This window comes from Rhinatrema bivittatum, chromosome 5 (genome assembly GCF_901001135.1).
Source record: "Rhinatrema bivittatum chromosome 5, aRhiBiv1.1, whole genome shotgun sequence".
Lineage (NCBI taxonomy): Eukaryota > Metazoa > Chordata > Amphibia > Gymnophiona > Rhinatrematidae > Rhinatrema > Rhinatrema bivittatum.
Genome location: NC_042619.1, coordinates 116,025,519 through 116,052,614, shown reverse-complemented (window position 1 = coordinate 116,052,614; position 27,096 = coordinate 116,025,519). Strand labels below are relative to the sequence as shown.

Genomic DNA, 27,096 nt, shown 5'->3' with positions numbered 1-27,096 from the left:
GGAAGTATTATCCCCAACCCATTCACTCCCATTGTCGTCCCAAGGTGCAGAGAGCCCCCAAAACCATCCAGCATCTGTCAACTATAGGGACAGGGTTTTGAATGGGTCATAGGGAGCACAGTCCAGTTGCTTGTACCCAGGACGATGGATCTGCCAGTTGGGGGCAGGCTGCAGTTCTTCACGGACCATTTCCCCAGTATAACCTTGGCCCACGGGGTTCTTTCAAGGGTACTAATTGAACCTATTGGGTGTACTGGCCAAATTGCCCTCAGAGCCCATTTTGGGGGCCGGTAGGGCATCAGGAGGTACGTCTAACGGTGTTCTCCTCCCTCTTAGCAGCCAGAGTGGTCAAGCCTTTTCCATCAAGGCAAAGATGGATGGAATTTTACTCCAGGTACTTCCTGATTCCAGAGAAAACAAGAGGACTTAGTCCCATCCTAGACCTAAGGGCCTTGAACAGATTTGTCAAAAATAGAAAAATTCAAGATGGTTTCCCTGGGCACCTTGATCCCCCTTTTGCAAAAAGGGGCCTGGCTATGATCCCTCTGTGAAGGACACGTGCAATCACATCAAGATCTTCCCCACACACTGGAAGTATCTCCAATTTGTGGTGGAAAAACAGTACTTCCACTATCGGGTGTTGCTGTTCGGGCTATCGTCTGCCCCACAGTCTTCACAAAATGCCTGGCTGTAGTGGTGGCGCACGTCCGCAGACTGGGGGTACGTGTTTTCCCTTATCTGGATGATTGACTGGTTGAGCACATCGCAGGCAGGAGCCATCAGGTCCATGCGCTTGACCATCTGGGTGTTGGAGTAACTAGGGTTTGTGATCAATTACCCGAAGGCCCTTCTTAGCCCATCACCTCAATTGGACTTCATAGGAGCACTGCTAAACACGGCTCAGGCCAAGGCCTTCATGCCCTGTCAAATGGCCATCACTTTGACAACCATTGTGGCAGAGATTCAACAGAGCCAGCTAGTGTCAGCCTGGCACATGTTGAGGCTGTTGGACCATATGGCTGCAACCATCCATGTCACTCCCTTGGCACGATTATACATGCACAGAGCCCAATGGATCCTGAGGTTGCAGTGGTGCCAGGCCATGCAGAACCTCCAGGATTACATCCGAGTCACCTCACCCTTCTGAGATTTATTGTCCTGGTGGCAGATACTTTCAAATCTGGACCGGGGGATCTCTTTTTGAAGTCCTCCTACCTAAATTGTCCCAACCACTGATGCGTCCACCCTGGGCTGGGGAGCTCATATAGATGGACTCAGCACCCAGAATCTCTAGTTTGCTCAGGAAAGTTGTTGTCAAATCAATTTTCTGGAGCTTCAGTTGGTCAGGTGTGCGCTATGGGTTTTCAGAGATTGCCTGTCCAGCAAAGTTGTCCTGATCCAAACTGACAACCAGGTGGCGATGTGGTATATCAACAAGCAGGGAGATACGGGATCAGCCTCTGATGCCCCTGCCGACATTGGAGTAAGGGACTTTTATATGTGTATCATCTCATTTCCTTTAGTTTCGAAGACTCTCTTGAAGCTTCTTATAGCCCTTCACTGGCCAAGACAGGTCTGGTTTCCACTCCTACTGGAGTTGTCCATCCGGAGACCAATCAGTCTGGGGACTTCCTCAGATCTCATCACGCAAAATCGAGGCAGGTTGAGACACCCCAACCTCCAGGCCCTGTCGCTCACAGCCTGCATGTTGAGAGGTTAATCCTGCAACCGCTCGATTACTTAGAGGATGTGACTCAGGACCTCATAGCTTCTAGAAAGCCTTCCACTAGAAAGTCCTATGGACTGAAGTGGAGAAGGTTTTCCATGTGGTGTGAGCAAAAGGTCCTAGATCTGTTTGCCTGCCCCAAACCAAAACTGCTTGATTACCTTCTTCACATATTGGACGCTGGTTTTAAAACCAACTCTGTTAGAGTTCATCTGAGTGCCATTGGCACATACCACCGTGATGTAGATGGTTCGCCCATCTCTGTACAGCCTATAGGTGTACATTTTTTGCGGGGTCTGTTTCCGTTGAAGCCTTCCCTAAGGCCTCCAGCTGTGTCTTGGGACCTCAACGTGGTGTTAGCTCAGCTGATGAAAGCTCCTTTTGAGCCACTGCGCACCATGACCTGAAGGACCTGACCTGTAAGGTCATTTTTGGTGGGGGTCATCTCAGCATGTAAGGTCAGTGAGTTCCAGGCCGTAATGACTTAACCACCTCACATTGTTTTATCATGACAAGGTGGTCTTGCGTGCGCACCCTAAATTCCTGCCTAAGTGGCAACGGACTTCCATCTTAACCAGTCCATCATCTTGCCAACATTCTTTTCCAGGCCCCAATTGTACCAAGGCGAATAAGCCCTGCACAGTTTGGACTGCAAGCGAGCCTTAGCCTTCTGTTTAGACCAGACAGAAGCCCATGGACAGTCCAACCAACTTTTTTGTTTCTTTTGATAGGAATAAGTTGGGCATTGCCATTGCCAAACAGACACTTTCGAATTGGCTAACAGATTGCATTTCCTTCTGTTATGTCCAGGCAGGTCTGCATCTTGAGGGTCATGTCAAGGCTCACTCTGTCTGAGCCATGGCAGCGTCAGTGGCCCACTTGCAAGCAGTTCCTGTGGACGAGATCTGCAAGGCTGCAACATGGAGTTTTCACCACACATTTACATCTCACTATTGTCTGGATAGGGATGGCTGATGTGACAGTAAGTTTGGCTTATCTGTCCTTTGGAATCTGCTTGAGGTATAGAACCCACCTCTTCCCGCCTAGGGCCCGTTATTTAGTTTCAGGCTGTCTCCCCCCTCTGTTACCAATAGCACAGTTGTTATTGTGCCTGATGGCACCTGGTTTGGGTGTCTGTTAGTCCTCTCTTATGTGGGGGAGCAGCCTGTAGTTTGGGATTCACACATGCGAGAACTGCCATCCTGCTTGTCCTTGGAGGAAGTAGAGTTGCTTACCTGTAACAGCCTGTCTCCGAGAACAGCAGGATGTTAGTCCTTATGAAACCTACCCACCACCCCATGGAGTTGGGTTTCTCCTATTTTTGTTTTTATGTAATTCTATTTTATAAGTTTGAAGAGGAGCCCCCACATGGACACACGGTATAGAGCATGCTCTGCATGCAGAATGTAGGTAGTCAAATTTCTAGAAACTTTGACATAAATTTTCCATGTTGCGGCTCCATCTGATGATGTCACCCAGGTGTTCCTCAGAGAACACCTGTTACAGGTAAGTAATTCTGCTTTATGTTCAGTAATCTACAATCTGGAACTTCTTTCCAGGGTGTGTGAAAGCTGAAACTAGGCTGCTGTAGTTCAGGAAACTGGTAAAAGCCTTCTTTTTCCAACAGGCATTTGAGACATGAGGGTAACATAGTGAAGAGTTAATAATTTCAAAGCATAAGAACATTAGACTTGCTATACTGGGTCAGTATCCTGTTTCCAACAGTGGCCAAGCCAGATCGCAAGTAAGGGGTAAATAGATTTGAAGCTGCTTATCCCAAGAATAAGCAGTGGGTTTCTGCAACTCTATCTTAATAATTGTTAATGGACTTTACCTCCAGGAACTTGTCCAAACCTTTTTTAAGTGCATCTACTTATGCACGGAGTGAAAAAAATATTTTCTCTTATTAGTTTTAAATGTATTACCTAATAACTTAATTGTGTGTCCCCTGGTCTTTACTCTTTTGAAAAGTACAAACAACAGATTATGGTTTACTTGTTCCATTCCACTCATTTTATATACCTCTATCATATCTCCCCTCACCCATCTCTTCTCCAAGCTGAAGAGTCCCAAACTCTTTAGCCGTTCTTCATAGGGGAGTTGTTCCATCCCCTTTATCATTTTGCTGTTTGGAGGCCCCTCGATCCTTTTTGGTCTGCAGACCTGACCTGGGCAGATGCCTTTCTTTGTCTCGTCAGAGATTCTTGGAATTTGTGCCTCCTCAGTCATGCTGTTTGTTTTTTTTTCTCCTTTATTTTTGACCCTCTTATGGCCTTAGAGCAGGTCTCTTCATCAAGTAATAGTTTTTCATTTTTTTTTTCATGTCTTGTGCTGGGCTCAAGTATTTTCCCCTTATGATGTGGTCTGTTCAAAGACCTCAGATGGCCTTTTTTTTTTTTCTGCAGAATCGAAGGAAGGTGACAGCCCTCACCACAAAATGTCTATAAATAAGAGACAGTAGGGCAGAAAAAATATCAAGCGTCCATCTGTTTTCAGACTTAGAATTTATTTTATTCGTAATTTTCAGATGCATGATCAGATATTTCCAAACTTCATGAAAGAGCTACACGGTCCCCTGACACGGACCGTGTTTTGTACAAAGATGTATCATTGTTCCTCTAGGCAACCTCATTGCTTTGAGTGGATGCCTTTAAGTATCTTTAAATTCTTCAATGCATCCATTTTGCATATGTTGAATCCTGGAATCATACTATTTCTCAGCAGTTAAATACCTTGCAAAGCTGTGATTTTGGGTCCCTCCAGACGCAGTTCTCTATACAAAACATGGTCCGTGTCGAGGGACCGTGTAGTTCTTTCACGAAGTTTGGAAATATCTGATCACACATCTGAAAATTACAAATAAAAGAAATTCTAAGTCTGAAAACATATGGACACTTGAGATTTTTTCTGCCCTACTGTCTCTCTTTTTTTTCTGCTACAATTTTGTCTTTTGATTTTGCTTTGATAGTTTTTCCTCAATATCAGAAGAAAGCCAGTAGCATCAATTGGAAGACTTAATCTAGTCTAATGTGGAGTTGATGGACCTTTCTGGTCCATTCAAGGTCAATCAAATGAAGTATACAACAAATACATGAACAACTATAATAAAATAAATATTAAAGATGCACACAAAAAAATAGTTTGGTTCATTTTCAGTTCAAACTAAACTTTACCATATTCATTCCATTCATTTTTGTAAGTTTATATGTGTAAGTGCTGTTTTACGTGCATACGGTTTTTACATGCATAACATGATTTTATACGCACAAATAAAAAATGAACAGAACAAATGCACATCCCTAATAAATACACACATAATGCTTAATTATAAATTCTTAAAAATAATACTTAATATCCAAGACTGACCATCATAGGAATTGCATACGGTGTTTGGGTCTTGAGCATTATGTCCCCAAGTTTGATATCTACTCTGAAGATTGAAACTTCTGGGTATTTTTGGCTTGACTAAAGTTCAATGCACATTTGTTGGAACTGTAATCATGGGCCTCAAAGGATCCAGAAACTGCACCATCCATTGGCATCAAGGGGTTGATCTGTGTCCTTGAAGCTGAGACCTAAAAAGTAGTCCAGGAGCGGGGAGCCTTCCTGCTCTACCCATTTGATGCTCAAGAAGAATTGGTATTGAGTTTTGCCTCAAAGAGACATGATATCGAGCATCATGTGAAGGTACTGGAGTGAACGCATCAGTCTTCAGTGGTGTTTGAGGCTGAGAGCAGGGAGATAGTAGCAGCTACCTAGTACTTTGGAAACATCCAAAGTGTAGTGACTGTACTGTAGTGGTCTTCAAAGGTCCATGCTAATGACATAGGCTCTTCTCCTTTGGCTACCCAGGAGGATGTATATCCCCTATTGAGTCCCCTCAGTTTTGGTGTCAGCAACATTTGAGCGAGAGCTGGATAAGAGGATACTTGAGACCTTCTCTTGGCACTTCAAGGGTATGAATGTGTCAGCACTGAGCATGTCTGCCTCAACTGCTAAACCAATATTATTGGCATTCCAAACCTTTTCCAAGGCACAGACCAGTTCTCTGCCAATACCAAAGTTACAGTGCTGCGACTTTGGTAGGTCCACATCAAGCCATGGCCATTCAGCCTCTGAGAAGGAAGCCTCAGATCACAACAATTTCTGCATTATACCCTCTGAGGGTAAGACTGTAGGGTCAGTACCACTTCAGAATTCTAAATCAATTGTTATATCGGAATCAGTCTGAGAAATTCTGTGATCTGACTCTGAACAGAAGCAATCTCCAGACCTCCCTTCTGATCTCTGTCCTCTCCAGAAGATCTAACCTTTCCAGCCTTTGTACAGGAAACGGCTAAGGTTATTATTCCTTTTGAGTTTGGAATTAGAAGGCGAGCTCAGGATATTTGTGTTTAACTTCCTTAACTACCTAAATGCCCTTAGAGCTGATGGCAATGCCTATCTACCAACTACTTCAAGATGTACAGAAAAGAATGTGGGAGATCCCATTCATTGTACCATCTATAGGAAAGAAGGTGAATATTAAATACAATGTCAGAGGCTCTGGCATTCAGCAAGGTCCAGCTCTCACATCAACCTGTGATGGTTAAATCCATCCTGAAAAGAGCTAAGAAGTCTATGGCTCATTTTAGTACCCTTTAGTGTGTATATCAAAGACCTTAAACTTATGGGAAAAGGTTTTTCAGAATGCTATATTCGGCTCCCACATTGAAACCTATGAATTCTATGATTGACTATATGTATGCTGTTCTGCAAAAGACATTGCGGTTCACCAAGTTTTTTTCCTCCGGAGAATCAGGAGGATTTGGTTTGCTGTGTGAAGCAAGGAAAGGAGTGTGGAAACACTTGGTCCACTCAACCTTTGATGCTTTTGAAACTGCATTGAGAGTCTTGGCCATGATTAGTGGAGCCTGCTCACTCTCATGGCATTGAGCCTCAGGCCTTGAATGGGTGCTGACATACTATGCAATGGAGAGAATCTCTTTGTTGATAAGGTTAAAGTAGTGGATCTAATAAAAGGCTGCTGTTTGGTGCTTCATACACTCGATGCTGCCATTTCTGATCACCCTCCACCTCTAGGAGGTTCTCTAAGAGAGCCACATAAATGAGAATCTCTAGCTGAGGGCTGATTCCTCCTATTTGTTGATGGAGAAAATCAAGTTGCTGTAGCTGTAATAAGTGTTCACCATAGACAGAAGGATAATCAACTCTACATTCCTTCTCACCTCCCGTTTTTGGCTTCTTATGCTTTTTTATTGAACTGAGTAGGCCTCAAGCCTCTATAACAGGGTGGGAAGTTCTCTGCAGGTTAAGTAAAACATTCTAGGCTTTTTACAGTTGTGGAATAAATGCTTCGCATCGCTCACTTGTATGACTTAATTATCTTGCTGTCTACAGAGAACACCTGTTGTAGGTAAGCCACTTAATTATCCAGAATATCTATCAATTTACATAAATGGAAACATGTTTAAAAATGGAAGGTTTTCTTAAGTAAGCCCACAGTAGTGACTGCATTGTGATAGAAATGCATTTCTTCTCTGCTTCAGGTTTTCATTCAATCAGACAAGTCATCAGAGTAGGAACATGTTTCTAACATCAGTTGGATGTTTGCAACTGACAAACTAACCAGAATACAAAAGGATATACCAATGTTATCTCTGCAGTGTAGCAGAAGTAAAACCCTTTTGAGCAAAATTAAAACTATGGATTATAATATAGGTCAGGGCTGGAAATTTCCCAGGCGCCTGGGCACCCAAAATTTGTGCTGTTGTCCAGATCCCAAAATGAGGGCTATTCAGCAATGTACCAGTACTTGACTCAACGTTAGGCTGGTGAGGAAGAGTAGAAGTGTCTGGGCCAATGGAGTTCTCTTGCTGACTGCCAAAGAAAAGCCCTACTTCTGCTGGAGGATCTCTTCTTTCCTGTTTCCTTGGTCACCAAGACCACTATAAGCATAAAATTGGCAGCATGAAAGGGTCAGCTTGAGTGCCTACAGTTGCTTCTCCTTCACCACCCCTCCCCACCACTTTACATGTCCTTTGTAAACAGGAAGCATGGAGGATCTGCAGAGCCTAGGGATACTAAGTCTCATTCTGTCCCTGTGCTGTCAGCCTCCAGATTTCTTTACTAAGGAGTTGAAGGAAGGAGAGATTTAGGAGGAGCAGGTGAAAGATGTTACTCCGAGAGAGTGGAAATAGGAAAAAGGTACATGATGGGGTAGAGAGAGGAATGGAAGGGAGAGTAAGAGGAGCACCATGAGGGGAGAGAGAATGGGGAGGATGAGTAGCGGGAAGAGAAAGAGAAGCACCATTTAGGGGTGGGAGGAGGAGGAAGAGGAAAAAGGAGCACCATGTAGGTGGGGGAGGAAGAGAAGCACTGTTGGAGGGAGGGAGTAGAAGTGTGCCATGGATAGAAGAGGAGGAAGAATAGCAGCATGGTTGTGGGGGGTGCAGGTATAGGGGGAAAGAGGATAAGGAGCAGCAATGGTGGGGGGGGGGAAGAGTAAGAATAGGAGCACCATTTGTGTGGTTAGGTATAGGGAAGGAGGAGACAGAGGCAGGGCCGGCGGAAGCACTAGGCGAGCTAGGCCTGGGCCTAGGGTGTTCAAGCATTAGGGGCGAGAGCCATGTGGGGCTGTGAGCGGCAGCGGCAAAGAGGGGTAGAGATTCTGTCGCTGGTAGCTCAAAAAACTGAGAGGTAGGAGTTGGGGCTGCGATAGGGGGTGGGGAGTGTGTCAGCACGACTGGGGATGGGGTGTGTATCGGCGCAACCAGGGGGGGGGAGGGGGCAAAGCGGAAAGTGCCTAGGGCGCCTAATTCACTGGCACCGGCCCTGGACAGAGGAACACCTTGGATATAGTTGGTGAATCCTGGTCCTCAAGTACTAAATGCAGGACTGGTTTTCAGAACTTCCTGAAACACTTGAGATATGTTTGTATACATTTATTTCAAAGTCCTGTTTTATTTGCATAATTTGAATGTCCTAAAAATCAGACTTCTTGTTGCACTCAAGGACTGGTATTGGTTATCTCTGCTTTGCTCTTAAAAATTAACTGTTGACGCCTAGGGTTTTGATATTCTTCCAGCCAGGAATATACTGAGGACAATTTTCAAAGCCATTTACCCAGGTAAATAGCAATTAACCTGGTTAAATTGTTTGTCTGAAAATTGCCTGCACTCAATCTGGCTTAAGAGTTTGTGCAGGATTCTGTATTCCACGTACCTTAGGCTGGATTGAGGGGAGGCATTTCTGGGGCCGTGTTTCGGATGGGGTTGGAAATCAACGTGCATAGATGGGATTTTCACTTATCCTGTTTTAGGTCAAATTAGACCATTCCGCTCCTTATAAGACACCTGTTTAACTGCTCCATCCCTTAAGAAAATGCAGCTGTTGGAGACTCACCAGCACTCATTTACTGAGACAGCACCAAAGCTTTGGAACCTCATTGCTAATGAATTCCATCTGGGCCAGCTTTTTCTTGCTTTACATCAGTTGGTTATAACTTGGGGCCCAGTATTCAAAGATAAATGTTTATGTAAGTTAACCAGATAAGATTTATGCGGCTATGCTGCTGAATATCACAATCAGAAGCATCCCTTAGCCTGATAAGTTATATCTGGGTAAGTTAGACCTTCTGTGCAACAGGTCTAACTTATCTGTAACCAGATAATTACAAATATAGTTCCTTAGATAGCTAAGTTAACTGGATCTTAAATAATTTTATTCTTATTATGCTACTGTTTATTTTGGCTTTTAAATGTAATTTTATCAGTTTGTTATAGTATGCTTCTGTTTCCTGGTTTTATTTTTAGGTTTGTTTTTTTTTTTTTGCTGTTTTGTTGAACCTCGTTATCTTATTACTATTTTAGATGTTGTTTATTTACTGTGTTCTACCTTGAGCACCCTGAAAAGGCAGATTATATATTGAATGAATAAATACAAATTTTCCAGTCTTCGCACATTGTTTTTCAGCAAAGAATCACAGAAAAAGCAGGTGCAAAATCTGTGGCTCTTTTGTACCCAGTGAAATTTTTCAAAGGGAAAATGCGTACTTATCTTTTCAAAATTAGGTAAAAAATATGTAAATAAAGGCTGTTTGAAAATTGCCTCCTATTTGCTATGTATTTTGTACATATCCTAAACAGGCCTAGGAAGTTGAGCCCATCTGATCGTCATTGGGTTGAATGTGGTATGACACTGATGCTGCTTTCATTTGCCTCAGGCATTTCCTTGTTCAAATGCCAGCAGCCTCAGGAAAACCTACAATGTTTTCCATGCAAGGATCCTCATTGCACAAGAGTCCTGGCTGAAAAGCCTCATTACAAAATCGTATTTTTGCCCAGACTAGCAGGAAATACCACAAGATATTTGATTCCTGAAGTCTCCCACAACTTCTTTGCTGGCTGTTACTTTATAAACATATTGTATGCTCTCAGTTGGAATGCTGCGTCACACTTAAAAATAAATAAATAAATACATATAAAGAATATAGGCCCAGTGGTTTGTAGGGCAGTATTTATTTGGAAAAGCAGAATTATAAATTGCATGAAAAATTCACGTTCCATGGCCTGCTGACTGAAATGTTTTCTTTCTAATTATTAAATTTAGTTTCTTCACCAACACTTTGGGATCTGGAGCTGGCTGAACAGATTGCAGCAGCTGGTCAACAGCCCCCTCGAAATGGGTTTGAGGAGATGATTCGGTGGACAAAAGAAGGGAAACTTTGGGAGTTTCCAATTAATAATGAAGCTGGTATGTATGATGCTGTTTTTTTTTGTCTCTTGGGTTTTCTAAAGCTTGCTAATTAGAGGTGGGATACACCTTTCAAAGAATGGAAAGAGTATATTTAACCAAAGACTTGCCAATAAGATGAGGGGTCTTTAAATTAGGTGGGTGGTGACAAAAGTCCACTGATAAGCAAAGTCTCAATAACCAGAATGAAGTCATGGGAATAGTTAGATGTACAAAGTTCTGTTTTAGCAAATGAACACACTGAAGCAATAGTGAATGAAAAATCATTTGAAATAGTGCATAGAAATACAAGACTGTAGATTAGAGAGAGCAAAGGGGCTAGTCAGGAGGTGTTGGGGGGAAGGGACATTAGCACAATTCAAGGAAGGAAAAGATAAGAAACAAGAGTGAGATTGAAAAACAGCTTGGAATCATGTGCAAATGCTTACAGTCTTAACTCACAGAATTGTTGTCCTAGAAGCTACTGTGATGGAAGAGGACATGATGTGGACTCTGTCACTGACTCATGATTCAGTGATAACCAGAATTGCTAATTCTGTGTTTGAAAAAATGGCTGCTGTGCACCTTTCGCCCAGATCACTCACTTTCACTAGATGCCCATTCTTGGCCTGTGGCTCCCTTACACTCCTCCCCAAATTCAGTTTTCAGTCCTTGAATTCCCTTGTAACTGTTTTATTTGACCTCTACTTGAGTTCTCCCTAGAAGCACTAGTGGCAGGAATCAGGATGTAAATAAGTGCAAGGCCTGTGAGTCTAGCATGTGCTCACAGGGCCTGTAGTGACTCTTGCTTTCCTCCATGCCATGTGAGATTCCTCTTTAAAAAGGAAACTTGTGCAAGGTGGGGATACATTCACTGCAAAACCTGTGAGCTTACTTATGTTGTAATGTAACAGTAGGTTTTCTAGGGTCCATATTATTGCCAGATGGGAAAAAAATGATGAAAGCAATTGAACATGGTCAGACCAAGCAACCTTTTTCAGTGTCAGATGGACATTGCCGTTGGTAAGCACTTGTTGGCTTAAAAATCTGAGCTTCAGATTGTTCCTATGCATGGGACCTTGCATTGTTTGCTCCCAACCCAAGGCAGTCATGGCCTCTAAACTGGTTGTACAAGGTAAAGACAATGACTGTTCGTCAACATGCAAATTAAAGTCAACCATGATGATCATATTGCCTGTGTCATCAGTGGAGGCAGCTTAAGGTTTCTGTCAACAGAGAACAGTTAAAAGAAAGAAGGTCTGGAGGACAATAAACTAAACAGATGCTGAGAGTGGGGGAGGAAAGGATTAATATCTCAAATGATTGTTAAATCTGAAGGTCTATTAAAGACATTTTGAAGTTTTTGGATCCACTGATCCAGCATTGAAAAAACACAAGGACCATGAAGCTGCTTCAGCTGCTGGAGGCAAGGATTTGCTGAAAGATGCATCAATTTAGTGCTGAAACCTAGGTATAGGCCCAGGGATGAACAAATTTAAATCTCTCAGCTTGTGCTGAGAGTCAGATTCTGAGCACTCGAGCATGGAGGTGAGAAAAATGGCTCTGAAGGCTCATTGGTGACCATCTATATCTTATGCATCTGAGAGCAGGGGGGTATTGGTGCAGGCTATCCAATCTCTTAATCATCTATGCCTGGAGGATAGCTCTACCTTCCATTCAGGACATTCACCATATCAGTCTCTGGAGATCCAACTTTAATATTTCGGTATCTGTCAAGGCACCTCAAAGAAGGCCAGTCCTGCTGAATCTCTTTTGAGTCTTCAGCTTTTCAATTTTTGAGGAGGAATCTTGGAGGTGAGTCGCAGAGCCTGTCTCTTAGCAGATGAAGCGTGCTGAGCAGTGGGCATTGACTGACTCAATTCCACTTGGAGAATGGAACAATCCACCTTTTGCTACCTTCTGTGTAGCACTAAGTGTCTTGGCACCAGCCTTGAGCTTCCAGTATCAGGGATCAATGTCAGCACTAAGCTGAGGTCAGATGACTTTGGAGAGGGAAGCCTGGGCGATGATAAACTTCAAGGCCCTGAAAGTTGATCTTTGTGCCGAAAGGCAGTCGACTTTTTGATCAGTGCAAGCTCAGATGTTGCCTCCAGGTTTTTTTTTTTTGACCAGGCAGTTTCCTTCTTCTCTTTTGAACTGTCATTTATTGCATATCCCGTGCTTGCCAACATACCTAGTTTGATTGTTGTAGTGATAGTCATGAGCCAGGGACTATGCACTAGGGCTCTTTCTGGAGCCCTGTAATCATGGGCCCTAAATCCAGCCACTAGGTAAATCCTTCCCCTACTCATGACTGTGAGTGCTGCCTCTGCAGCATCTCTAGTTGACCTGGGAAGCAGGAAACCTGACCCAGGAATTGAACCAGGGACCTTCTGAATGACACTGGAACACCCCACCTCCAGTTTGGTTTTTTTTTTTTTTTTTTAGAGTGATGAGCAGTCATGAGCATCCCCTGACAGGCCAGTGAAGTTTGGTCTTAGAGAGGAATTCTTATCTTCCCTTCCCTTGGACCCTCTCCTACAAAGGCAATGAGTGGGTCTCTACCAAAAGACCTTCTTTTCAGCTTGTGATCAGGTAATGGTGAAGTCCATTTCAAATGAGTTTGAAGTAAATGATGATCCAGGTTATCTCAATTTAACCTCCTCAGGTACCTGGATGCTCTAAAAGAGGATAGTGGTAGTGCCACGCCACCTTTCTTACTTTAAGAAAGAATATATAGGAAACCCCACTCTCTGTATGTCCAGTGGGAAAGAAGATGGACACCAGATACTGTTTCCAGGTGGCTGAAGGATTCAACCACTCTCAAGTGCTGACCTGTCTATAGTGGTTCAGTCTGCCCTGAAAAGTGCCAAAAAGTCCAAGAAGCACATCTCTGTACTCTAGGATGTGAGTGTTAGACCTTGGACCATTTTGGAAGAAGATATTTTCAGAATGTAATGCTTCGATCCCAATAGCACCTTACCAGACTTGCAAAATCCAACACTTGCATATTATCTTGGACAAGGAACAGCAATTCATAGATTGCCTCTCAAGAGGATCAAGGTGAATTCTGTTTATTGTTAGTTGAAGGCAAGGAATGCAACAAAAATCTTTTAAGCTTGGCATGTGATGCTTTTGAGACTGCATCAAGAGCCTCTGCAATGGCCAGCGATGAATGCAGGCTTCCATAGCTGCAAATATTATGATCTTCATGAAAATATGCAAGAAAACGCTTGCTACCATGCCTTGTAAGGGATTATCTTTGGAGATAAGTTCAAGGAGGCTGTAGATGTTTCCAAGGATCACCATGGTATGCTTCAAGCCAGCCTCCACCTTCAGAAGTTACAGGAACCCAGGAAGCATTTTTCCAACACAGTAAACACTTCCAGGGACCTACTCACCCCAGGCAACAACAGGGCTTTCAGACCTTGCTTTTCTAAAGGTCGAACCTCCAAGCTCCACTCTGCTACTCAGTCAAAACCAAGGACAGTTTTTAACTCAAACTAAGTCTATATAACAAACATTCTGAAACACCTTGAAGGTGGAAGGTTGAGGTTTTATGCAAATCATTGGACCATTATAACTTCTTATAGCTGTGTTCTCTGATTAATAAAAGAGGACTACAAATTATGCTTTTGAAACTCCCCCCAATCACCTACCTTTTCTATGAAATCCAGGATATACTAGAGATTTCCTCCCTTTTAGAAACCAGAGTGATCAAATCTGTATCTTCACAGGGCAGGGATTTTACTCCAGGTACTTCCTGGTTCCCAAGAAAACTGGAGGATACTGTCCCATGCTAGACCGAAGAGCCTTGAACAAATATCTCATGAGAGATTCCACGATGGTCTCCACTGGTCCTAGTGTCAGTGATGGTTCCCCTTCTTGGGTCCGAGGAAGATCTGTTCACTCCTCCTTCCATCCAGTCTGTGTTCGCATTGGCATTTGAAGAGGAGCTGGAGTGTCGAGTCCAGATGGCTGTGGATCAGGCACTGCTGGGCGTCGGGCCTGTGGCACAGACTGCACCGAAACCAGTGCTGCTCTTGGTGGGGCACCAAAGTCTCCCCCTAACGAAATGGGTGGTCATTGCCGGTTCCTCCTCATAGGAAGCTCCAGAGAGGCCGGCAGAGACGCCAAGGCCTATAGTTGGCCATCCAGTTTTACCGGTGCCTGCACCTTTGGATGAAGGCCAAGCGTGTAGGGCCCCATCCCTTGTAGCATACAGTGAGGATGAGGGTCCCTATGACCCCTGGGGGATGATCTGACTGAGTCCTCCTCCAAGGGTTCTAATGGTTTCCTGTCAGACCTTTCTCCTCTAGATAAGCAAAAGAAGCCCCTGCCTGAGGACTTGGCCTTTGCAAAGTTTGTGAGGTTGATGGTGGAAGCCATCCCATTGCAACTTTTAACAGAGGAAGATGCCAGGCACAAAATGCTTGAGATCCTCCAGTTCATGGAGCCTCCTAAGGCGATAGTGGCAGTCCCAATACACGAGATCCTTAAGGAGTTGCTGCTGAGGATATGGGAACATCCCCTCATAGTGCCTCCCGTTAATAAGAAGGCAGATGGGGGTCTACCTTTTCCAGAAGTCTGCCGGATTTGATGAGCATCCACTGCCTCACCAGTCTGTTGTGGTTGAATCCGTTTTTAAGAGGGCCAAGTGCTCTGACCCATTCCTCTGCGTCCCCGGGGAAGGACCACAGAGTGATGGACGCTCTTGGGAGAAAGATGTTCTTAGGCACCATGCTTATTGTCTGCATCGCTGCCTACCAGCTCTGTATGAGTCGGTACTCGTGGAACATGTAGAAACAGGTGCAGGAGGAAGCTGAGTGGCTGCATCAACAGCAGCAAGACACCCTCATATTGCTGGTGCACAAGGGTCTGGAGTGCAGAAAACACGAGGCCCGTGCGACCTACAGTGTTTTCAAGATGGTATTGAGAGTCTCTGCAGCAGGAATCAGTGCCTGTGGAATGGTATGGCTGCGGGCTTTGGATCTCCGATAACAGGTACAGGAACGATTCATTCATTTGCCATGTACTGGAGAGAATCTCTTCAGAGAAAGAGTGAGGACTGCCGTTTCCTGTCTTTTAACTAGTTTGTAATCCACGAAAGGACATCGCCTCCTATCCCATGACTTTTTAGTTTTCTTAGAAACCTCTCATGAGGGACTTTATCAGATGCCTTCTGAAAATCCAAATACACTACATCTACCAGTTCACCTTTATCCACATGTTTATTAACCCCTTCAAAAATGAAGCAGATCTGTTAGGCAAGACTTCCCTTGGGTAAATCCATGTTGATTGTGTTCCATTAAACCATGTCTTTCTATATGCTGTACGATTTTGATCTTTAGAATAGTTTCCCCTATTTTTCCCGGCACTGAAGTCAGGCTCACTGGTCTATAGTTACCCTGATCACCCCTGGAGCCCTTTTTAAATATTGGGGTCATATTTTTGGTGGCAGCCACTTCAATGTGCAGGGTCAATGAGCTCCAAGCCTTAGTGACTTATCCACCTTATATTATAAGTTTTATCACAACAGGGTGGTCTTGTGTACGCACCCTAAGGTGGTGATGGATATCCATCTTAACCAGTTAATCGTCCTGCCAATATTCTTTCCCAAGTCCTATTTGCACCAAAGCGAACGAGCAGTGCACAGTTTGGACTACAAGCAAGCCTTTGCCTTCTGTCTGGAGTGGACAGAAACCCATAGACAGTCCACCCAACTTTTTGTTCCTTTTGATAAGAATAGGTTGGATGTTGCTGTTGCCAAACAGAACTATCTAGTTGGCTAGCAGATTGCATCTCCTTTTGTTATTCCCAGGCAGGACTGCATCTTGCGGGTCATGTCAAGGTTCATTTTGTCAGAGCCAAGGCAGCATCAGTTGCCCATTTGCGAGCAGTTCCCGTGGAGGAGATCTGCAAGGCTACAATATGGAGTTCTCGCCACACGTTCACATCTCATTATTGTCTGGATAGGGATGGCTGATGTGATAGTAGATTCAGCCAGTATGTCCTTCGTAACTTGTTTGAGGTGTAGAACCCATCTCTCCTGCCTAGGGCCCATTGTTTGGGTTCGGATAGTCTTCCCCCCTCTGTTACCAACAGCACTGGTGTTGTGCCAGTTTGCATCTTGTTGGGTGTCTGTTGGTCCCCTTTTTTGTAGCTAGGGATTCACCCATGTGTGAGGACTACCAACCTGCTTGTCCTTGGAAAAAGCAGAGTTGCTTACCTTAACAGGCGATCCCTGAGGACAGCAGGATGTTAGTCCTCACGAAACCCACCCGCCACTCCACATAGTTGGGGCTTCTCTTGTTTTTTATTTTAATTGTAATTCTATGTTATGAGACTGAAGAGGGGGCCCTTTGTGGACGCATGGTCTAGGGCATGCTGGGCATGCTCAGTGTACCCTGTCAAAGTTCTAAAAACTTTGACATAAGTTTTCCGCATTGGGGCTCCATCTGATTATGTCTCCCATGTTTGAGGACTAACATCCTGCAGTCCTCGGAGAATACCTGTTATAGGTAAGCAACTCTGCTTTGCAAGATGAAAGGATCTACAAACAATTCCTCCATCTGTGCCATTGGGCTTCTAGATTTCTTCATGAACCATTCTTGTATTAATCTTTAACCACAGGCTACATTATAATAACGCAGATGTGAAAATCTCCTTCCTTGGGAATCATCAGGCCTGGCCCACTTTTACCTTGCTGTATGAGCTTTCTAAAAATAAAAAAAAATGAGATCAAGCTGCTTGTATTAATTTAATATCCTTTTTTTTTTTTTTTAACAGCGTTAGGACTATTTGCAGCACATACAGCAGTTTAGGTACTAGGACCATTTTAACTATAGCTATGCAACCAGATAAGTATAATGGAAACTGCATCCAACTTTGTAGTGTGTTTTTTTTTTTTTTAATTTTTGTATAATAGGTGGTATATTATTTTGATACCATTCTCTAGGTTCACTACAAATTTGAATACCCAAATATTTTAAGATTATATCAACCCAGAGTAAAGGAAAGGTAGACCACTTATAAACATAGAAACATAGAAATGACGGCAGAAGAAGACCAAATGCCCATCCAGTCTGCCCAGCAAGCTTTCACAGTTATTTTCTCATACTTATTTGTTACTCTGACCGTTGAGGTCAGGGCCCTTATTGGTAACTTTTTGGTTCTAATTTCCTTCCACCCCTGCCATTGAGGTAGAGAGCAGTGCTGGAGCTGCATAAAAGTGAATTAACAAGCCTAATTGGTTAGAGGTAGTAACCGCTGCAATAAGCAAGCTACTCCCACGCTTATTTGTCTACCCAGCCTGTGCAATTTAGTCCTTGTTGGTTGTTGTCTTATTATAAATCCTCTTTTCTTCATCCCCCCTGCCGTTGAAGCAGTGAGCTGTGCTGTTTGGGGTAGATTTTATAAATTTGCGCAGGCGCGAACAAAAGTACGCTGGATTTTATAAGATATACGCGTAGCCGCGCGTATCTTATAAAATCCGGGGTCGGTGCGCGCAAGGGGGTGCATATTTGTGCAACTTGCGCGCACCGAGCCCGGCGCGCGCTGCCTGTTCCCTCCAAGGCCGCTCCGAAATTGGAGCGGCCTCGGAGGGAACTTTCTTTCCATCCCCCGGCCCTATCTAAACCCCCCCTACTTTTATTGGTACATTTACGCCTGCTTTTAGCAGGCGTAAATCTGGGCACGCCAGCGGGGTGCTGGCGCGCCATCACCTGACCCGGGGGCTGGTCCGGAGGCCTCGACCACGCCCCCGGGCCGGCGCCATGCCCCCGGTCCCGCCCCAAACCGCCCCCTGACCCAGGACACGCCCCCCTCCCCCACCCCTTTTACGACGCCCCGGGACTTACGTGCGTCCCGGGGCTGTGCGCACGCCGGCGGCCTATGCAAAATAGGCGCCGGCACGCGTAAATCTGGCTGGATTTACGCGCGCAGGGCTTTTAAAATCCAGCCCTATATGTATTCAAAGTGAAGTATCAGGCTTAATTGGTTTGGGGTTTGTAACCGCCGCAACAAGCAAGCTACTCTCACGCTTATTTGTGAATGCATATCCTTTGTCCCACATTTCCTCTTTCCGTTGAAGCATAGAGCAATGTTGGAGTCGCATTAACCATGTGTATATTTATTGAATAAGGGTATTAATCACCAGGTAGTAGCCGTCATTCCCACAAGCCACCCCCATGCCTCTTCTCTTCATTCACATCCTCAAGACTTTATGGATCCACAGTGTTTATCCCACGCCCCTTTGAAATCCTTCACAATTACCTCTTAACTGACCAGTTATAGCTAACACTTCAGATTTACTAAAATTTAACTTCAAACCTAAACTGCCACCAAATTCTCTGATTGTTTCAGTATCAAAGGGAGCGTGGAATAAGCATGTGCAATTAATATTAATATGTTGTCCATAACCTTCAGCTTTATTTCCTATTGTCCTATTGATATTCCTCAAATCCTCTGATCTTGCTTCAGTTTTAAAATAAGAGGCTCTAACGTGAGTGTAAAGAGCAGCAGGGATAGTGGACAGCCTAGTCGACTACCCCTTGTTAATTGGATGCGTTAATGCATATAAGCACCTAGGGGCTGCCATACAGAATAGCAAGTGCTTTTTGGATAGACCCTGAAAACCCAAATTTCTACAAGACTGTGTGTAAGAATCCCAGGACCCCCTATCAAATGATTTCTCAGCATCAGGACTGACCACCATAGGGGTCTTTAGGCTTGAAATGTTTACACATCTTTAAAGCCAACAATAGCCTCCGGGTTTAAGTCAATATTAGCTTCAGTCTGTTGGCAATTATTTTTGCATACAACTTAACATCTGGTTTAACAGGGAGATCAGTCTATAAGAGCCTGGCATCATAGGATCTTTTTCTGAATTTGATAAAACTATAATAGCTTCTATTTGCATAGACTCGGAAATAATTTCTTCCCTGATCGTTATATTAAATTGATTTTTTTAGTAGGTAGATACTGCCTCTAGCAGTAATTTATAGAAGGTTGCAGAAAATCCCTTGGGTCCAGGTGATTTGTGAAGTGGTAAATTTTGAATCTTCTAAAGCACTTACCACTCTGAGAGAGGCTCATGCAACATCCCCAATTCAGCCTCAGTCAATTGAGGCAGACTAATATCGGCCAAAAATTTGTGTTTCTGTTCCTCACCTTCAGGTTCTTCACTATACAAATTCTGAAAACAATTGTTAAATACAGCTCCTATAACATCCCTTTTGCTACCAATAAACTTTGATTGCAACTGGGCCTTAGCCAAATTGGCTAACATACGCCTTGATTTCTTACCATATTGAAATACCTTATGTTTAAATGCAAACAGCATTCCTGTCACCTTCTGATGCAAGAGGACATTTAGTAATTTCTGAGCTGATTGAAATATAATCTTCCATTCTTCTGCCTATAGGCAATTCATTTGATTTTTATAAAATATTCTTTTTTTTCTAATTCTAAAATACCATATTACATTTTTGTACCTTGGCCGCTGCAAAGCCAATAATTTCACCTGTTAGTACCATTTTTGCAGTTTCCCAAAATAGTATCAGATTACATTTATGTTGCATAATTTCTTTCTCAAACTGCTTCCATTTGTCAATTAAGAATATTTTAAACTCAGGGTCATTATAAATCATTTTTATTGCCATTTTTTCTAAAACCTCATTCAAGCAAAGCTGAACCAGACTCTTTGCATCTTAGATTGTAGAAGAGCTTTACATAAAAAAACAATCAAGCCAATCAGAAAAATCTCCCCAATTGTTTATCTCTTACAATCCAGCTAAGCAAGGCTTACCAGTTAAAAAGCAAGCCTCATCTACATGGCTCTCAGACTGCATTTCCTATTGCTGCACAGAGTCTGGAAAGAATCTTCCTGCCAAGGTTAAGGTGAGAGCCTCATCAGCTTCAGTAGCTCATTGTCATTCTGTCTCTATTCAAGATATATGCAAAGTGGCCACTTGTTACTTTATTAGACATACTATTACCAAACATTAGTATCTCAAACAGGGCTCACACAATGATGGTAGTTTTAGTGACACTAAAATAGTGCAGTGCCTCTGTCTAAATCAGAAGTGAAATATGCAATCAGAGGTCCTATACAAAATATTATATTCTACAAGTAAGTCTTTTTTATTAAACACTTTTCATATGAATCATCCTCCTCTAATACATAGGAACTCCTAGCTAGACAATCTATAGTAAAAACCACTCACTCATTCGTTACCCCCATTCATACTAATCATACGCATACAATTCACTAACATAAAAAATACCTCAACATGATTAATATATCAATAAATTTCTTGTAACCATTTCATATAGTATACAACGCACTCCCTCTCAGTGTATAACACGTGTAAAATTGGAATCTATTTATATGATCAATCACCCGACGACGATCTCGTTTCGTCCGCCGTAGCAGACTTCCTCAGGGATATGTTCATGAACGTATTAATTAATCACGTTGAAGTTGGTTATTGCACCTCCCGATAACCGTGCTCATAATGATCACCCTCGTTCTTCTTGTGACCCTACTCCTTAATATACCTTCCCACGTCTAGCCGAAGCTCCTAAATCGATACATAAATAAAATAATTTTATCAATTCAAGTATATTCATATTTTATAACATAATCTTTACAGAGTCAGTAGACTCCCCCGCCGTACTGAAACATTGACTAACCACATCCACTAATCCAAGTGAACAAATGCACTCCGTTCACTTTTATCTTCTTGCATTCCGTCAACACTGATGGTATTCGCGGCACTACCAATCTTCTTTACATATATCTTCCCTTCATCTTCTGTAAACATATAATGCCATAATATATATTATACATGTCCCTCTACCGCGACAACCTTATTAAGACATTCTTATGCTACATTATCAAAGTTCGGCTCTTCAAACCTGTGCCTACAACCTTAGCATTAACATACCTTGTACTTAAACCAGCAAGCGGACCTTCCTCTTACATATCACTTAAACGCAACGGCTTGACTTGTTCCGCATCAGCACGCTCTGCTCAAACGGACTGCTACCAGGAAGTAGCCACGTTCTTTTAAATATCGCTCTACCAATCACAGCCGTGATTATACACTGAGAGGGAGTGCGTTGTATACTATATGAAATGGTTACAAGAAATTTATTGATATATTAATCATGTTGAGGTATTTTTTATGTTAGTGAATTGTATGCGTATGATTAGTATGAATGGGGGTAACGAATGAGTGAGTGGTTTTTACTATAGATTGTCTAGCTAGGAGTTCCTATGTATTAGAGGAGGATGATTCATATGAAAAGTGTTTAATAAAAAAGACTTACTTGTAGAATATAATATTTTGTATAGGACCTCTGATTGCATATTTCACGGTAGTTTTAGTGAAGCAGTGCTCAGAAATCTATTTATTTATTTTATTTAAAATATTTCTAAACTGCCTATCATCATTACTAGGCAGTTTACAAGAAAACATCTATAATTAAAATAACTAAGAGTTTCAACTCTCCCTCTCTCCTCTTTTTTTTTTTTTTTACCAGGTTGATATTCCTCTGTGTTCAACAAAATTTCAAATATTTCATTGCAGCTCTCAACTTGGGAGTCCCCACTTCTGCGGCTAGATTCATCCTGTTTGTCCATATAGAGAGCAAAGTTTCTTACTTGTAATAGGTTCTCCATATAATAAAATATTTTTAACTTTACCCTTTTAGTGCTGCTTGTTGCTCAGAGGAAATACGACACATACAATAATATTTATGCATTTATTGTAGTAAAAGTGATGGTTATAATAAAAAGAAATTATAATAAATGTAGTATAAGCAAAAGAAATATTCTGATAAGCACATTGCTTATATCGGGCCACTTATGAGAATGACAGAGAGAAAGCAAAGTATTTTACAAGGGTATGTGATTGCTTTTCAAGCAATCAGATGAGTTCAGGTCTCCCACTTGGCCCCCTTCAAGCAAGTATGGCAACTTCGGTGGTCCTCATTATCAAATAACATTTTCCCAGTTCTAACCTTAATTTTCAATATCTGATTCTGGGTGATTCGCTCTTTCAGCTTCCTAGCTAATAGCCTACTCGCCCTATTACCACCTTCAAAGTATTCTTGTTTTACTTTATCCAACTGAAAAAGTATATCCCCGATATCCAAATTCTTCAACTCAGATCATAAAGCCTCTAATTTAAAATTGATCTGGGAAGATGCTATCTGTTTATGTAATAATTCCAACTTGCCTACTTCCTGTAGCAACTTCAACTTAGTCTGTTCCTTTTGTTTTATTCACCTGGGAGGCCCTAGCAATGATCTTCCCCCTTGCTTCAGCCATAGAACCACTTCTGAAACCTCTCTGTTATCATTATCTCTCAAGTAGTCTTCTAATTCCGATTGTAAACAAGCACAATAATCTTGGTCTTCCAAAAAGGCTTTCATGGAGCCTCCAAAACCTCCCAGTATGACTACCCAAATCTGATAAAATAATCCAGACTAGTACGTGATCTGACCATGTAATCAATGCTATATCTGTCACACCCAGATTATTTACTAAAGATTTATCTATTAATAAGTAATCTGTTCTAGAATAGACTTTGTGAGTATTAGAAAAATAATTGCAATCAGTGGGATGCATTAATCGCCAGGCATCAACCAGCCCCCAATCTCACAGCAAAGCCATCAAACACCTTCTATGTGAATTAGTCGGTGGCTGGTTCCCCTCACTATTATCTAAATATGGATATTGAGATAAATTAAAATCCCCTCCAATAATATGTCTCTTGGCCCATTAATGTAAGACCTTCAATATGTTCTCAAAGAACAACCCTTGGGATGTGTTGGGTGCATATAAATTTGCCAGTGTGAATATCTCCTTATTCAGTTTAAATGTGACTATAATATACCTTCCCTCAGTATCCTTAATACAGGGACAATACATCCATTACAACATTCTTTGAAAATAACACTCCCACCCTGGCAGATTGACAAACCTGATGGTATGCACCCCAGGGTTCTAAAGGAACTAAAAAATGAAATAAGAACATAAGAAATTGCCATGCTGGGTCAGACCAAGGGTCCATCAAGCCCAGCATCCTGTTTCCAACAGAGGCCAAAAACCAGACCACAAGAACCTAGCAATTACCCAAACACTAAGAAGAACCCATGCTACTGATGCAATTAATAGCAGTGGCTATTCCCTAAGTATAATTGATTAATAGCCATTAATGGACTTCTCCTCCAAGAACTTATCCAAACCTCTTTTGAACCCAGCTACACTAACTGCACTAACTACCTTCTCTGGCAACAAATTCCAGAGCTTTATTGTGTGTTGAGTGAAAAAGAATTTTCTCCGATTAGTCTTAAATGTGTTACTTGCTAACTTCATGGAATGCCCCCTAGTCCTTCTATTATTTGAAAGTGTAAATAACCGAGTCACATCAATTCGTTCAAGACCTCTCATGATCTTAAAGACCTCTATCATATCCCCCCTCAGCCGTCTCTTCTCCAAGCTGAACAGCCCTAACCTCTTCAGCCTTTCCTCATAGGGGAGCTGTTCCATCCCCTTTATCATTTTGGTTGCCCTTCTCTGTACCTTCTCCATCGCAACTATATCTTTTTTGAGATGCGGCGACCAGAATTGTACACAGTATTCAAGGTGCGGTCTCACCATGGAGCGATACAGAGGCATTATGACATTTTCCGTTCTATTAACCATTCCCTTCCTAATAATTCCTAACATTCTATTTGCTTTTTTGACTGCTGCAGCACACTGAGCCGACGATTTTAAAGTATTATCCACTATGATGCCTAGATCTTTTTCCTGGGTGGTAGCTCCTAACATGGAACCTAACATCGTGTAACTACAGCAAGGGTTATTTTTCCCTATGTGCATCACCTTGCACTTGTCCACATTAAATTTCATCTGCCATTTGGATGCCCAATCTTCCAGTCTTGCAAGGTCCTCCTGTAATGTATCACAATCTGCCTGTGATTTAACTACTCTGAATAATTTTGTATCATCCGCAAATTTGATAACCTCACTCGTCGTATTCCTTTTCAGATCATTTATATATATATTGAAAAGCACCGGTCCCAATACAGATCCCTGAGGTACTCCACTGTTTACCCTTTTCCACTGAGAATATTGACCATTTAATCCTACTCTCTGTTTCCTGTCTTTTAACCAGTTTGTAATCCACGAAAGGACATCGCCTCCTATCCCATGACTTTTTTTAGTTTTCGTAGAAGCCTCTCATGAGGGACTTTGTCAAACGCCTTCTGAAAATCCAAATACACTACATCTACCGGTTCACCTTTATCCACATGTTTATTAACCCCTTCAAAAAAATGAAGCAGATTTGTTAGGCAAGGCTTCCCTTGGGTAAATCCATGTTGACTGTGTCCCATTAAATCATGTCTTTCTATATGCTCTACAATTTTGATCTTGAGAATAGTTTCCACTATTTTTCCCGGCACTGAAGTCAGGCTCACTGGTCTATAATTACCCGGATCGCCCCTGGAGCCTTTTTTAAATATTGGGGTAACATTGGCAAGTCTTCAGGTATAATGGATGATTTTAATGATAGGTTACAAATTTTAACTAATAGATCAGAAATTTCATTTTTGAGTTCCTTCAGAACCCTAGGATGCAGATCTGTTAGTTTGTTGGGAAGCACTAGGGAGCAGTTCCACTTTCAGGGAGAGAGTGTGTTCTTGGGCCACAGCTCGACCCCAGAGGAACTCTGAAGAAGTGCCGAGGCAGGCGAGGCATGTCAGAGCGAGGCTGGACTGATGACAAGCGAGGGAATCTGGAACAGGAACAAGACTGGGCCTGGCCTCCACTGGACCCACACACAGCAGTGTGACCCAGCAACGCAATGCTGGTCACGAAAGTAGCCTTCTGGCCACTTGGACCCACCGCTTCAGAACGACGAGTGTGTGAGGCCAGACGAAGGCTGAGGCAGGAATAGGAAGACTCAGACGAAGACTCAGAATACTCGGAGGGTTCAGACGAAGACTTGAATGCCCAGGAAACTCAGACAAGACTTGGAGACTCAGACGAAGACTCGGGCAAGGACTCCAGATACTCAGAAGACCCAGACAGGGATCCAGGTACTCAGAAGACTCTGACAAGGATTCAGGTCACTCAGGTTCAGGCAAGGATTCAGGAGTCAGGCGAAGTACTGGGTGAGAACTGCACTGCAGCGCACCCTACACAGCCGCCCATGGCTGGTCGCGGACCATGCTGAATGCGAAGCAGACTCCAGAAGAGGTAATGGAAGTTGAGACTGGAACATGACGAAGATTCAGTAGAGGCCTGCACTGGGGCGCGCCCTACACAGCCACCTGTGGCTGGTCACGGACCACGCTGAGGCAGAACAGGTTCTGGCAGAGTCTTAGGCATGGACGGAGCAGGCACAAAGGGGACTCCGTAGACCGGGGACAAGATACTCACCGCAATAAGCAAGCTACACCCATGCTTATCTGTTTATCCACACTATGTAATTCAGTCCTTGTTGGTTGTTGCCTGAATATAGATCCACCTTTTTTCATTCCCCCTGCCATTGAAGCAGAGAGCCATGCTGGCTATGCATTGAAAGTGAAGTATCAGTCTGCTCCCCTGCCGTTGAAGCAGAGAGCTATGCTGGATATGCACTGAAAGTGAATTTTCAGGCTTATTTGGTTTGGGGTAGTAACCGCCGTAACAAGCAAGCTACTCCCCGCTTTTTTGTGAATGCTAATCCTTTTTTCCACATTTCCTCATTGTCGCTGAAGCTTCCAGGACATCCAGGAGCAGACTGGCTCCTTGCGAAGGCCCAGAGTAACAGACGAGGGGCCCTTTTATAGGGCTGAAGCAGACGAGGATGGATGACGTCATCGATGAGGGCCGTGGGGCTTTTCCCGCTGCTAGCCCTTTAAATACCAGCAAGATGCGCGTGCCTGCGCCTAAGCAGAGCAGGAGATGAAGACTGACACGCTGGCAGCATCCTGCCATTTGGGAGGCCCAAGATGGAGTGGCTCCCCACCACGAAGCAGGAGAAGAGGCACAGGCAGCGGCAAGGATGGCTTCCCTGCCGTCTGAGGACCCCGGCAGCGGCTCCAGCCGCGAAGACAGAGCAGGAGTTGCAGCAGCGGCTTCAGCCACGAAGGAGAGCTCCCGACGATGGCACCAGGACCGCGGGGGGCCCAGACACAGCAGCATGGCCTGCCATGAGGGAACGGTGTCAGTGGCCCGGCTGGACACGGAAGGTAGGTGGGGGACTGCCCGCGGCTTGCAGGCAGGAGCACAACATAGTTAGGTTAAAAATTTTACCATTAAAATTATTCATTGTACCTGAAGACTGGAGGATGGCCAATGTAACTCCAATATTTAAAAAGGGCTCCAGGGGCAATCCAGGAAACTAAAGACCAGGGAGCTTGACTTCAGTGCCTGGAAAATAGTAGATACTATTCTAAAGATTAAAATCACAGAGTATATAGAAAGACATGGTTTAATGGAACACAGTCAGCATGAATTTACCCAAGGCAAGTCTTGCCTCACAAATCTGCTTCAGTTTTTTGAAGGGGTTAATCAACATGTGCATAAAGGTGAACCAGTAAATGTAGTGTATTTGGATTTTCAGCCTCAAGAGAGG

General features: G+C 43.2%; 1 protein-coding gene across 2 annotated transcripts in view; it reads left to right on the top strand.

Annotated features, from left to right (window-relative positions):
* MRPS31 (mitochondrial ribosomal protein S31) overlaps positions 1-27,096 on the top strand; it is a 186,574-nt gene that overhangs the window by 122,398 nt on the left and 37,080 nt on the right. For both annotated transcript variants that reach the window (XM_029602767.1, XM_029602766.1), the window contains exon 6: positions 10,337-10,480. In XM_029602767.1, the coding sequence (XP_029458627.1) occupies positions 10,337-10,480 (144 nt within the window). The remainder of the gene's footprint in view (positions 1-10,336; positions 10,481-27,096) is intronic.